The sequence below is a fragment of the Argentina silus genome, assembly GCF_951799395.1.
Source record: "Argentina silus genome assembly, chromosome: 17".
Classification (NCBI taxonomy): domain Eukaryota; kingdom Metazoa; phylum Chordata; class Actinopteri; order Argentiniformes; family Argentinidae; genus Argentina; species Argentina silus.
The window spans coordinates 9,876,173-9,890,964 of NC_139671.1; the positions used below are offsets into that span (position 1 = coordinate 9,876,173).

At 40.8% G+C, this 14,792-nt stretch overlaps 1 protein-coding gene across 1 annotated transcript; it reads right to left on the minus strand.

Annotated features, from left to right (window-relative positions):
• Positions 1–3,742: 3,742 nt before the first annotated feature.
• LOC310817882 (gamma-aminobutyric acid receptor subunit rho-2-like) lies at positions 3,743–13,597 on the minus strand (the record flags this gene model as incomplete). The annotated part of the gene is made up of 9 exons (XM_083688601.1): positions 3,743–4,045; positions 4,293–4,492; positions 4,628–4,780; positions 5,441–5,581; positions 5,660–5,742; positions 6,006–6,229; positions 7,424–7,491; positions 12,024–12,130; positions 13,476–13,597. The coding sequence occupies 9 exons, from the start codon at positions 13,595–13,597 to the stop codon at positions 3,743–3,745; spliced, it is 1,401 nt and encodes a 466-aa protein (XP_083544727.1).
• Positions 13,598–14,792: the final 1,195 nt, after the last annotated feature.

The window sequence follows — 14,792 nt, forward strand, 5'->3', positions numbered from 1 at the left end:
AGAACACTGAACTCATTGCTATGTTCATGAAACCAGTTTGAGACGACTTTTGTTTTGTGACATTGTGCATTATCATGCTGGAAGTAGCCATTAGAAGATGGGTAAATTGTGGCCATGAAGGGATGCACATGGTCAGCAACAATACTCTAAGAATAAAATAGGCTGTGGCATTCAAGCGATGATTGATTGGTATTAACGGGGCCAAAGTGAGCCAAGAAAACATTCCCCATACCTTTACATCACCTCCACCATGAGAAGGTGTACAGGTGTTCCTAATAAAGTGTTCGGTGAGTGTATATATATATATATGTTTGCTTAACCATAACACACACACACACACACACACACACACACACACACACACACACACACACACACACACACACACACACACACACACACACACACACACACAGTGTGTTATAGATAAGCAAGCAAATGCAAGACAACGTCTCACCATTGAGTGTTCGCCACAGTCTCTTTGTATGACACCATATATGTGTTGTAGCACCACCACCTGCTGTCTGAGAGCCATGCCAGTGGCAAATACTGAATAGAATTTAGATGACATGAATGCATCTGGTTAGGTTAGATTTTTTTAACAGCTCCCTGTACCACTTCCTTTCAACCAATAGAGAGCAGCATGGTCTCAAATGTCATTGGATTTAGTAATGTTGGCATGCAAGTGTGGATCAGTCGTGGTGATGTTCAGCGAAAAATGCCCTGTGAACATATATGTCTAATGTTAAACCGCGTTCCCCAAAGTATTTCCTGACCATGTGACCTGAGCAAAAAATTACTTTAACTGTTACTTTGGCATCATCTAATGCACTGGATTTCAGATTGGATACTTAGTCTTAAATACCTCCCTACAGTATCTGATTGCAAAGTAACTGTTATTGTTATTGCTGGAAAAAAAGTTTGGTTTTGAGACTTCTCCTATTGTATAAATACCTCAGAATGCAGTTCTGCAAAGAGTAGCAGTTTTTCTTTAGAACTAACAGATTTTTCCCCACCTCCCAGATCGCTTCTCCCCACACAGAATTAATCTGGATTTGGTGGGTGGAAGATTGCAGCACTTGATGCAAAGCCAACCGCATGATATTACATAATGTTTTTTTTCTCTATCTCTCTTCATTAGAGGTTAATCTGTTCTAACCAACTGTCAACTGATGATGATGGTTCAGTTGAATGTATCTGGATGAATATATCACAACAAAATCCCATGCCCTATGTTGTCAAATGTTTTTTTTCAATGTATGAATATAATTTTGCCATTTGAATAAATAAATGTTTAACATTATTTCATCATGTTTTCTAACTTTTCATAAACAATTGAACTGATGAGAAGAACTGATACTGCGCATATACTGCACTACCTGTATATACTGTTCACACTGCTTTTTTGCACTTCTGGTTAGACGCTAACTGCATTTCGTTGTCTCTGTACTTGTACTCTGCACAATGACAATAAAGTTGAATCTAATCATTAATCTAATCTAATCTAACAGATCTTGAGTTTCTGGGAAGAGTGGCTCTGGGGAGACTTTCGGGTGGATTAATAGTGAGGCTTGCCGGGTCTCCCTCACTGCCTGTGTCTGAGTGATCTACGCACAGCGGATGGGGTAAAGTGATCTACGGTCAGCGGATGGGGTCAGCTGCCCATCTGTAGACAGATTATACAATGCAACAGAGATAAGCATATTGCATAAATGCTAGTTAACAGAAAGCAGGACCTCCTCTGCAGGGGACAAGGAACGCTGCCAGGTTCAAGGCTAGGCTACTGGAACTGTGCTTGTTGTGGATGGGGGTGAAGGGAGCAATGAGATCTTTTTTATTTTGGTATAGTTATTATTAGTGTTACCTTTACCATACAATTTCAAGATAAATACCAGGTAATCCCTGTACCTGTTACTCTGTTACTTAAGTACAGTACTAAATACTACTGTACCTATTTTTCTGTTGAATTAATCTGACATCTCTCTTGACACCCTATGATGCTGCAGTACTTCACTGCGTGTCCAGTCCTCATAGTCAGGCTTGTCCTCATGGAGACGGAGAGTACTCATACTGTATGGTAGCAGTGAACTGTGTAGGTGCTGGCATCTTAGACATTCTCACTGAGACAAATTTAATATAATTTGTTTGTTTGGGGATTAAATGTGCTCCGAATGCACTCTAAAATCTGGATTACAGACAGATGTACGTCATACGGGAAGATTGTCTCAGAAATACATTATTCTTAGAAGTTGCTGAATTTTCAGCAATGTTTTCTCTTAGCCCTTCACAAGAAACACTCAACCAAGACTTTGTCCACCTGCAATGTTGTTGACTTTACTTTTGTCTGACAACCGGTAAAATACCAACTATGTGGTCATAAATAATGCTCAAACACATTTCCTTCAAACATGCTTTTTTAATAAAGCCTTTATTTATCAAATCTGCTCCAAAAGCATACATTCTAAACATTGGTGATGATGCAACAATAACCAATCTCAGTTTGGCAGCTGGTGGACCAACATCTTTATGAGGTGGTTACTTTGCACGGAGAATTAGTCCGACATGCTGACATGACTACAGCAGCAATGGAGATGCAAGAGCTTTGTGCATTGTGATGAGTGACATCACAGCCTGGTCAACCCAGCTCATGCTTGTGGCTAACTACATACTACATACAGTACCATTTTCACTAATACTTGCTGGATGGAATACTGGATGGAAAACCCACACAAAATGATATCAGTCTGATATCATTCATCTAATGTAACCCAAACAATCAAAGAAAAAAGAAAAAAAATATTGTGATACCATGGCAATATAAAAGAAAACAGTTCACTTAAGGCTGTTCAAGTTTATCACTGATAAAGCTTTATATGTCTTTAAAATCCCTCCAAATAAATATCTCTCTTAAAACAGACATCATCATGCATCGTGACAGTACACATTGGCATTCATAAATATATTACCCACACACATCTTTTGTGTAACCAGCCATAAGCAACATCTATCCAGTCCAATGCATCATCTTCAACAACTTAAGGTGTAATGGCATATGAATCCATCAGTGCACTAAAAAGTAATAATGTAAGTAATTCAATAAAATAGATAAATAAATAAGGAATACATTAAGTAACATATACATAAATGAAATGTATTGATTGAAAAAAATGTATTCAATCAATACCTTCAATCAATACCTTTTCCATTAAGAGTTAGTCATATGTAATACAATTTCTGATTTGTTTGCTTGATTATGATATTACCAACGGCAACACTTGGTGTGATTATGCAAGGATATGACATGTGTCAAGCCGAATCTGGTTAAGGAGGCAAAATTGGGCATTCAGCCCACCTGCAACTTTTAGTTCACTCGAAAGTTCATACATGTCAGTAATGCAAACACTTTTTCTCTGTTTTGAGCAGGGAAGATCCAGTCCTCTGGTTTGAAGAGTATATCAGTATGTTGCTTGGACTACGTAGTGTATGTTTCTAGCAGTAAGAATAAAGATAGTAGGAAAGCTGTACAAGTTGAGTCAAGTAGTGAGATCATTGTGGCTGGAGAGTCTCATCAAGAGTTCCATTAAATCCTTTTTGAGCTCAGCCATAGGACTCACAGAAATCCTTCTCCTCGGTGTGCAAGATGGAGGCCATTACCACTTTGCTCAAGTCAAATAACTGTCTTGTCTTATCTGGTGCATTAAAACCAGTAGGTCCTCCTGAAATAGGGCAGCTGTGGAGAGTCTTAGCAGTACGCACACCAGTAGATGAGGTTGAAGAAGATATAGGCTCCAGGGAAGATCATGCGGGAGTACGTGTCTATGACGTGGGTGTTCTGGATGAAGCTGAAGCCGCGCTTCTTCTTGGTTCCTGTGGACTCATTGTCCAGGGAGAGATGCACCACCATGTGCTCCTGCTTCTCCGGAGGGTCCTCATTCACCATGGGGGCCCTGGTGTACCCTGCCAGACTGTTGGTGTCTGCCTCGCTGTAGGTCCCATCCAGGATCATGGTCCTGGTGTGGGACATGCCACAGGTGCAGGGCATGGACTGTAGGGCAGACGTCACAGAGAGAGAGAAGGTCAGGGCAAGGAACCATACTAATGGTGGCAAGAAATATACTAAAAAATATTTTTTTTTGTAAAATGCCCCTTCTAATGGTTCTAGTGCCGTACAAAGCATCCTCAATGGAGATTCTCCATTGGAAGTGTGATTTAGTCCAGGACAAGGCTCAATCTATGTTCAGGAAACAGCCCCATAGAGTAGTACAATACTGGTAATAATGTGGGACCCTTACCTGCTGCCTGGACTTTTCTCTGAGCTTCCCGTCTCTTACTGTTGTCAGGTAGTTGACAGCAGCGTATTCCAACACCGATAGGAACACAAACACAAAACTGACCCAGAGGTAAATGTCTACAGCTTTGATGTAGGAAACCCGGGGCATGGAGGCGTTCACTCCAGTGATGATGGTGGACATGGTGAGCACTGTGGTGATACCTGAAGCACAGTCAACACATGACCCCTGGTTAGAGCTGTTTAAAACATAGGGATGCAGGATAGGCTACTTTAATCAAAATACAGGTAGCCACGTCCGTAGACGTGAACAAACTAATCTGTCTGTTGTATTCATACCTAATGACACTCTGGCAGGTACGGCCCGGCGGTCGATCCAGAAGGACACCCAGGACAGCATGACCATCAGAGTGGCGGGGAAGTAGGTCTGGAGCAGGAAGAAGAAGATGTGCCGCCGCAGGGTGAAGTTGATGTACAGACGATTGTACCAGCCTGGAGAGAGGAGGCGGAAAACAGCACAAATAGGAAAATGTATTTTTGGTGTAGCAAATAAAACCCATATACTGTAGGCTGTTGCTCAACACATATTCTACAATTGTGTATGCATTTTGAGTACGAATATCTTGAAACATTGATTCATAGTTTTGTATGTACAGTGCCTTCGGAAAGTATTCAGACCCCTTCACTTTTTCCACATTTTGTTGTGATGTAGACTCTGTGTGTAATTGATTCCTATGCAAATCAGAGACCCTATAAAAACAAAGATATTAATTCCAAAATTACATGAACTATTATCCTTGCATTAAGATGGACTCAATTCAACTTATTGAGTGATTTGTTGATGACATTTTTGCATTTTAGTTCATTTTAAGAGTGTCATAGCAAAGGGTCTGAATACTTATGTACATGAGGTATTTCTCTATTTCAATTTGAATAAATTTACTGAAATTTCTAAAAACCTGTTTTCGCTTTGTCATTCTGGGGTATTGTGTGTGGATTGATGTCAAATTATTTTAATTTAATCCATTTTAAATTGAGTCTATAACACAACAAAATGTGGAAAAAGTGAAGGGGTCTGAATACTTTCCGAAGGCACTGTATGTTAGAATGTACTTCACAGTTGTTCAGACCAGACCAGATTCATGACCCTACCTGTGCTGCTGTAAAAAGCCAGCCTGGAGGTAGTATGAAACTTCTGAATCAGGAACTGAGACAGAGAGATCTTGTCATCTGTGCTCAGGGACTCATCCCCGCTTTTCCAGTAGAGCATGAGGTCCTCATCTGTGTAAGCATCTAGGGACAAAGGATATGAATTTTAAATCTATATCTCACAAAATACCCTCATTACAATGTGAAGGACAGTGCACTTACAACTCTCCAACTCTAACGTGCAGGTCTGTGAGTCCAAAGGGAAACGACTGAAGTCCATATTACAGGCAGCAGTAACTGTGACCCTGAGGATTCAAGGACACAACAGCATTACATTGCCATGATGACTCAAACAAGAACACATTAACAATGAAACAGCCCAGCTGTAGAGTTTGATTCTATGAGATTGGGTACATGTCTGTTGGGCAAATGTGGAGCTACAGAGTTAGCTACAGCACATAGCATCATAGAAATGCCCTCCTCGCACTTTTAACAACAGTTATGTATTCAACTGTTTTTAGTACTTGGGGGTGATACAACAACACAACTCCCAGTGCCGCCTCCTCACCTCAGGCTGTACAGCACGTGTCCATCTGGGAACACCCGCAGCATGATGTTTTCAGTGGTGGTGTCATGGATGAAAGACCTCTTGGAGTGGACAAAGAACACATCAGGCACCCAGATCTTCTTCACCAGACGCCCATCGAAGGTCATGCTCTTATTAGTGGTGCTGGGGAAGGACAGCCTCTCATCTTTCCAGTAGTGTCTCAGATACAGGGTCATGGTGAAGTCCTGGGGTTACAAAAACACAAATAGATAGCCTCTACATTAACATACTGCAGCCTTGTACAGTATGAATCGTCTCCTTTTATGAACAGAGATTTCTAGATTGAACCATTGGTTGTATGCTGAGATTACTGGGAATTGCTGGGAATCCTGTCCCAGGATTACAGGGTATGTGTATGATCAAACATATGTTGCTAGCATGAGCATGGAACATATGTTCAGAGAAAGAAGACTGAGCCACATAATGACAATTCTGGTTAAGAGCTTACATTGGTCAATGACACAATATCCCTTTCCTTCCTGTCCTCTCGTTGCTCTGTTACTATGCAAACACAGTTCTGTGCCGACTAAGCCACTCTCCATCACCACTGCAGATCACTCTCTTTTTTCATTCCCCTCACAGCATTACATAATAGCAGCTTTGTGATATGACTGTGATATTAAATAATAACTCCAACAAAATAATAGCATACCTTTGTTATCAAGATATGTATAAAGCAAATATATACACTAACTACAAATTGAGACCAATTTGTATACTGCATAATGATGATATAAATATCAGACCCACTTTATTTTTTTATTCAGATCCATATGGGGTCTGATATTATATCATTACGCATAGTTATCATCTAAAAGCTCTGTCTGTCTTAATACAATTACATACCAAATACTGAGATCCAAATTATGTGTAATCCTTAGTTGTCCTCCCACACAGAGGCTTACACAACATCAGGACAGCAGTTTGGAGTCCAATTTGCAGCTTAGAGCAGAAGGCCCATTTAATTACATTACTATGGAGTATTTGTGTGACCCTTAGTTTGAACACAAAAAATATGATTTAGCACTGGGCTCTTATTTTCCATTTTGAGTATCCATCTGAAAAAATAATATGAATGAACATGCCAAATATATAATAATATATTTTTAAATATATATTTTGTATCTTTGCATATCAGCTCAAATACACTACCAAAACATTCACCCACTGATTTTACAAATTGACTCTTGAATGTGCCCTAAAGATAATGGGTTAGATCGAACGACACGTTGATATAGGGTACACTTACTTTTGATGCTTGATTTGTCAGGTGACAGCATCCCCTGCCCATTACATTACAGCAGTAGTAGCCACATTTCAAATGTTACAATGACCAATTAAATAGACAAAACGCATATGATTATCAACCCACAACTTACCATGTCGACCTCTGATATACTGTCCAAACTCTCCACTTGCACATCCACCCCTACAGGGATAGCCGGGCCTGCAAAACAACATTCACAATAACCGGATTATGTGACCAAATCAACACAATCCTTATCATCAGTGTTACCTTCATTCAGGTCTGCAATGAGAGTAGAGGTTTCAGTTACTGTACATCAGGTGGAAGGACAAGTTTCATGCAGTTAGACTTTGGTAACAGTTGGGGTTGCTATGACACAGTATGAACCCTAATGTAATACTGCACTATAATACATTAAAATTAGTATGTAAACATACTGTTTCACACAGCCCAAATCATCCCATATTAAATGTTGACATGCAGGGTACTGTGTATGTGTGTGATGACTTTTTCAGTATTATGCATTGGTAGTCTCCCCCTTGCCTGCTATTGTCTAATCTGTGCTGCTGTAGTGCCAGGCTCGGAACACGCTTATGTAATCAGTGGTAAAGCCTGTCAGTTTGTCTGTTACCTGGAAGAGGATATAAACTCATCGCCTTGTGCCAGCTGTGTGCCCTGTCTCAACCCTCACTCACACCATATGTCATCCATCAGATCCCAAACTGGGCAGAGCCCCAGCTCCCACTGTAGTAGGACTTGTGTGGACAACACACCTGCAACCTACTGGGAGAAAAGCCTGCCCTCCTACAGCCTCTCTCCTAGATAGACTGGGGATCGGGCTGTTATTTAAGCAAAGTTTTCTCTTTCATTCATAGCGATTACATGTGCTCTCCATCTGCTCCCGTCATGGCGGGGCACAGAAGAGCAAGGTGTGGAGGCTGTGGGAGCTGCACACTTCTGAGGCCTCGCTGCTGGGAGGACACACAGGAGGGCTGCATGGGCTCCTAGCCAGAATATGGATAACTAAGCATTTGACCCACCACTTAGGTGGGGTCAGGTTCACTCCATTGTACGTTCAAAGCTTGGGGTGGTAGATACTTGTTCAACAGAGATGGTTACTGTCGCAAATTTTTTTATTTAAGCTTTAGTTATACAGGGGAAACACACTGAGACCTCTTTTGCAGGTGCACCCTATCCACAATATTTACACAATAACAAAACAAGACATACAAAATACAACACAGTTCAATACAGAAATCAATACATCCTATAAAACCACAATATATTAGGAGAAACAATCACATCTTTCACCAAGATGTGATTGTTTTTTTCTGTAGATTGTTCCAGTTAGGTGCACCATAACTAAAAGCTTACCCAATTCCGTGGAGACCCAGGAAACCTCAAGAGTTAACCAACTCTGAGAACGAATTAGGTAATTTATGTTCTTGAATTTTAATAATGAGGTTAGGTAAGCCGGGAGTTTATGCAGTAGGGCTTTATACACAAAAAGGGAGTAATGAATAGATCTGCGGGAACGAGGTTCAGCTTTTGATAAAGTATGCAATGATGAGTATTAAAACTATCACCTATGATAAAGCGAAGGGCCCTATGGTAGATGGCATCCAAAGGTTTAAGAGTAGTGGCTGTAGCATTTTGGTTGATGATATCACCAATCAAGAACTGGCATGAAAGTTGATTGCACAATCTGCAATCAAAGCCCACCTTAAATCTTAGCATTTTAAAAAGCTCCTCTGTATGTTTTCTGAATGTCAAGTCTTTGTCAAACCAAATGCCCAGGTATTTATAAGCAGGGACACGCTCAGTGGGGGCACCACCCAAACTATATATGCATAAATCAGATAAATTTTTCTGTGTTTTGGTAAATAACCAAATCTTTCCAGCATTAAGCACCAACCTCAGCCGAACAAATGCTCTCTGCAGGACAGCGAATGCAGACTGTAGCTCAGAAAGAGCCTGGTCAATCGTGGGGGCAATAGCATATACAACAGTGTCATTGCCATATAGATGTAGGTTACAATTATTTACAAATAAAACAATATTGTTGATGTAAATAGTAAAAAGAACTGGACCAAGAATTGATCCTTGTGGAACACCCTTTGTTAGGTCCAGAAAACATGATTTAACACCATTAGTTAAGACACACTGCGTTCTATCCGTTAAATAATTTTCAAACCACCTGATCTAAGCCTATTTCAGACAACCTCTGAATGAGTAGGTAATGGTCGATCATAGTCTGATGATAAAATATCTGGAATGTATGTACCTTTTCGGGAAGATCCTCTTTCGCCATTTTTCATTCAAGCCACCTCATCACTGATAAATAGATGGGAGCCCTGAGTGAGTCATAGAAATGTTTTATAAGTGGCCAGTACTAATCCACTCAGTTATGTAGAGACCTCTGACTCTTAAATGTCCCTGTTGGAGAGGTCAAAATGGCAGACCAAGCCATTCCCCAGCCAGTCAGCTCTACTGAGCACATTAACCAGCCCTCACAACACTGAAATAAACAACAAACAACACCGCTTCTGGCATACATACAAGTGGAGCAGCTTGTCGTCATGGGAGTCTGCTTGTTCATGCACAGGACTTTTTTCTGATTACAATAGATGATAGAATTTAGGACAAGCTATACATTCCTTTAGAATTGAATTGTCATTTAACAAGGAAATAGTAAACTAATCTGCTTGATCTACATGTTTGGACATTGATGTTTAGATTAGCAGAGTATGGCGATTGATCGTGTCATTTCTTTATTATATCAAATCTTAATGGGTCATACATCTAACCTCTGAGTATGTCCAATCATTTAAGCTGTCCATGAACATATGCTGCTATAAAACACCAGTGAGAGATATAGAGAGAGTGAAGGATCAGAAAATCTGTTATTTATATGTTATTTATATATATATTATATGTATATGTCACACGCATCTCAGCCTATGTTTCAGGTTAGATAAGTGCATTGCAATAAATAGATATAAATGACAGCTAGTTTATTAATATGCTATAAAGGACTGTTGCATGTCGTCATGTAATGAAGAGGCATGTATGCTGAATTGAAAAAGCCCCTATCCATTTCACCTAATGACGCTGGAGTGCTCCCCTTTTCATGGATTAGCAAATCTAAATCCACGATTGGTTAGCACTGGCCAGATTAGGGCTAGGCCCTGCATTAGACACTGCTGCTCACTCCTGAAAGAAATCCCATTGATGGGATGGCTTTGGCGGATGCACTTCGAAATCACAGGAATGAAATGGGAGGAAAACAGGCTATCTCTGTAATGCAAATGTGATTAAGCCATGGCAGGTCTTTACACTCCTCTGATGGGTTTTAAACCTGAGGAAGGCAGGGAAGAGTCTAAAATACTTACATTCATAGGTTCTCCCGGCAAATGGGAACTTGGATGGATAAAAAACATTCTCTTTGTCTGTTATTTATAAAAGTTTAAATGGTCATTCCATAGCAGGGGCACTTCCTCACGTTGAAAACAGGAATAACCTTTAAACTGGGGGTATTTGGAGGCTTATTACCATCCACTGCCCCCACCTGCAGACAGAACTGCATGCATACTTCACACACTATTTGTCTAAGAAAAATATCCGCAGGAGAAGTATGTGCACTGCGTAGTTTAATTCTAACCAAACAATTAACTGTTATCTCTGCTAAATGCGTGTTCTTTGTGATAAGGATGCTCCACAAAGCTGTTTATTGTATGCGATGGGACAATAGAGTGCTCCCCCAGTGGGATTTGTACGATTGTGTTTGGGATGTTTTCCACCCCTGTGTTGAGACCCCCTGCTGGCACGTCACATAGTCCTCCATAATAACATTCCTCCAGTGAGCAGGCAGCGGCCGTGTAAGGAGCTTTCATTAGTTACACTGTGCGGACGTTATTTTTGAAGCCAAGAGGAAACACAGTTTCTGTGCTGCACATCTTCAACCAAAATTAATTCAGACAGATTCAAGAGGCATCAGGATGCTTACACAAGTCAGCATGACAATAACAACCCCCAAAGCTGTCTATTCTGGGACACAATACTGTCTGTGTGTCAAACTTACATATAGGACACAAAAAGGAAGGTCTTAAGTAGGATCCTCTTTCTATCCCCTATTGTATAGCCTACTGTCTAAACGGTATGCTCATGTTCTGCAACATGTAATTCAAAGGAGTATCCCATTTAATGTTCTTCAACAGCTCCACCGAGTGTACAGTATGATAAGAATAAGTCCTATTTACACTGCCTGTGTAAACATGTGAGGATAGGTGTGGATAATGCGAACTGAATATCAATATACCCCAGAGTTACCCTGGGGTATATTTGTTCAAAGAATGTAGTATGTAATTAGTTTGCCTATGAGGAGGGTACAGTTTTTCATACATAAAGCCTACTTTTCTTTGCCTGACATTCCTCAATACCATTCAAAGTCTAACCCATCTGGTCCAAGATGTCAGCAGTCCAGCTGGTATTGTTCTCATTCCTTCCTGCCACTTAATTGATCAATTTATGTCACTAATTGCAAAGAGTGCAAACATCTAATTTCACAGGGGGAGCAAGCACAAAAAACTGCATGAACTGCTGCCTCTGAGGAACAGAGCTGTCCACGATCCCCCAAGTGAAATGTCGGACACTTTATCAAGTCCTCTAGAGGGCACTGAAATCTATCCTAGTAACAGCAGACAATTAGTGAAAGGTGGTGACCCAGCTCTTACCTGCAAAGGCTGGTCTCATGGTGAAATCATGGTCATCTACTTTCAGCAGATGGTCTGTCTTCACCCTGCGAGATTTGGTTCCATCTACCAATTTTTTTTGTAACAGACTGCAAAAGAAAACAGTTGTCAATGAATTTGGCAAGACAATATTTGTAGATAACAATGTGAGATTATAAAAGGGATACAATGTTAAAGTAAGAAAGCAGCTGTTTTAAAAACATAAACAAATATGATGTACATAAATGTATGATGATGCAGTGAAGAAAATGAGTTTCTGTCATTCCAATAATGAATTTTGTTCTTATTGACAAGCCTCATGCAAGGTGTGGTGTCACTATCAGATGGTCATTGAGATTTGAGCATTGCTGCCAGAACAGCTGATCGAAAATCCGTGTATGCGCAAGCGCGTGTGTGAGGCTGAGCGTGTGGCTGTCTGCAACTACTGTGCATGCATACTAGGGATGGCGCGTGTCCTCGCTGTTAAGGTCAGATAATCAAAATCTTTTTGCTCTGCTGTCAAAGCACAGGATTTTCCTTCAACGTGCCAACTGGTCTTGCATAAGGTTGAGGTGAATTCCTTATACGATACAGTATGAACCAGAGCTTGGTTGTTACCTAAATGAATAGCACATGGCAGATAGAACCCTACTCACTCCACCCAAACCCCTCTACTATGAATTTGTGCTTTCATGCGTTGAGGGTGACCCAATGTCATTGAGGGTCACACACAAATGGCTCATAACTCCATGTGCAATAATCACAGATATCAGGTTAATAGAATGATATAAGTCTAGTAATAAAAGCCAATTGAAATATCCGCACAGGGAACTGTGAGAAACTCATATTTAACCATGGAAATGTAGCTACAAGTTACATTCACCGTGCGTCCCCTCAAACACATCTAACAGGTTGGATAATTGAACCGTTTCACGGAAGGTATATGAATCTGTCATTTCACGGATGAAATGATTACTGACGAAACACATGGGTCATCTGAAGGGGAGAATGGCATATATATCAGAGAAAGCAAGGTTGAGATGCATGGTATGGGTGATACATACTTGCAGTATACAGTTAGAGATAAATCATGGTTCAAGACACATTTGGACAAGGTTCACCCATCGCAGTTTCTCTGCGCTCTGGACCATCTCACTTTTACGCACGGTTCCCCGCCGTTGCGCATTCAACGATCGACTCGAAACCACCTTAATATGGGGGCTTATATTTACACATATGATTTTAATGTCAACGACTATCTCGAGCTTTGCATGAAACTATCCATTATACGCACTAAGGCAAATAAAATAAGCGGAACGCAGGATTCGACTAAAGTGCGAGATTTTACTTGGCCATGGCAAGGTGACTTATTGCGTAATAGAGAGCTAATAGGACACATCACATTGATTAACTGTCAGAGAGCAAGGGGAAACCATCTAGGACTCGGGTACTTACGCGCCATGCTTGTGAGATTCCGCCGCTTCAGACCACCTCCTTTTTCTACTTTTGTTCTTTCGACACTCTCCGATTAGGATGAAGCAACAAAGTAATAACAGGAACTTTGTATAACAAGGCATTATGTGCGCAAACTCAAAAGTCCTCGAATGAGTGATGCAACCCTTTTAATCCACGTCCGCGATGGTTTGAGCATTGTACCATCGTTTTATCCGAAGCAGACCGGGCATTATGTTGAAGAAGTGTGCCGATTGATTAAAGCCCACTGACTGATATGTTTACGACACCAAGCGGATTGTCCCGCTTGCTTTCTGATTGGTTCATCGGCTCCAACGGGTTTCGCGCTCTGGACCGCACGCAGCATCAGCTTGGTTATGATAACCACATTCCAGGGCATCCTCGATGAACTGACGTAACATACTCAGGATTTACACAGCTGTCTCGCCACTGTTCACATGGAGCTGCTCACCATCCCTTACAGGCTACCGGAAAAAAGGATTCTCCTTGAACATGTACAATAATCATCAGGATACACATCCGGAATTATTTCAGAAAGTGGATAGGCCTATTGCACTATACACCCAATTCAGATTTGAGAAATCTTGCATTGTGTGGCTTGATCCCATGCTCTGCACACTGAAAAGGTGTTTTTGATCAACTGTGTGTACAGATTGTGACAGGTAATAAAGTATTCAGATCCCTTCACTTTTCCCCCCCTTTGTTATGTTACAGCCTTATTCTAAAATGGATTCAAAAAAAATTTCCTCATCAATCTACACACAATACCCCATAATGACAAAGCGAAAACAGAGATTTTTAGAAATGTTTGCTAATTTATTAAAAATAAAAAACAAATATCCCCGATGAGGGGTGTGGTGGTGGGCCAAAAAAAAAAAGAAGAAATATCACACTTACATAAGTATTCAGACCCTTTGCTATGACACTGGAAATTGAGCTCAGGTGTATCCTTTTTCCATTGATCATCCTTGAGATGTTTCTACGACTTGATTGGAGTTCACCTGTGGTAAATTCAATTGATTGGACATGATTTGGAACGACACACCCCGTCTATATAAGGTCCCACAGTTGACAGTGCATGTCAGAGCAAAAACCAGGCCATGGTGTTGAAGGAATTGTCCATAGACCTCCGAGACAGGATTGTGTTGAGGCACAGATCTGTGGGAAAAAACTTCTGCAGTATTGAAGGTCCCCAAGAACACAGTAGCCTCCATCATTCTTAAATGAAGTTTGGAACCACCAAAACTCTTCCTAGAGCTGGCTGACAGACAGAAGCCACTCCTAAAAAGCACATGACAG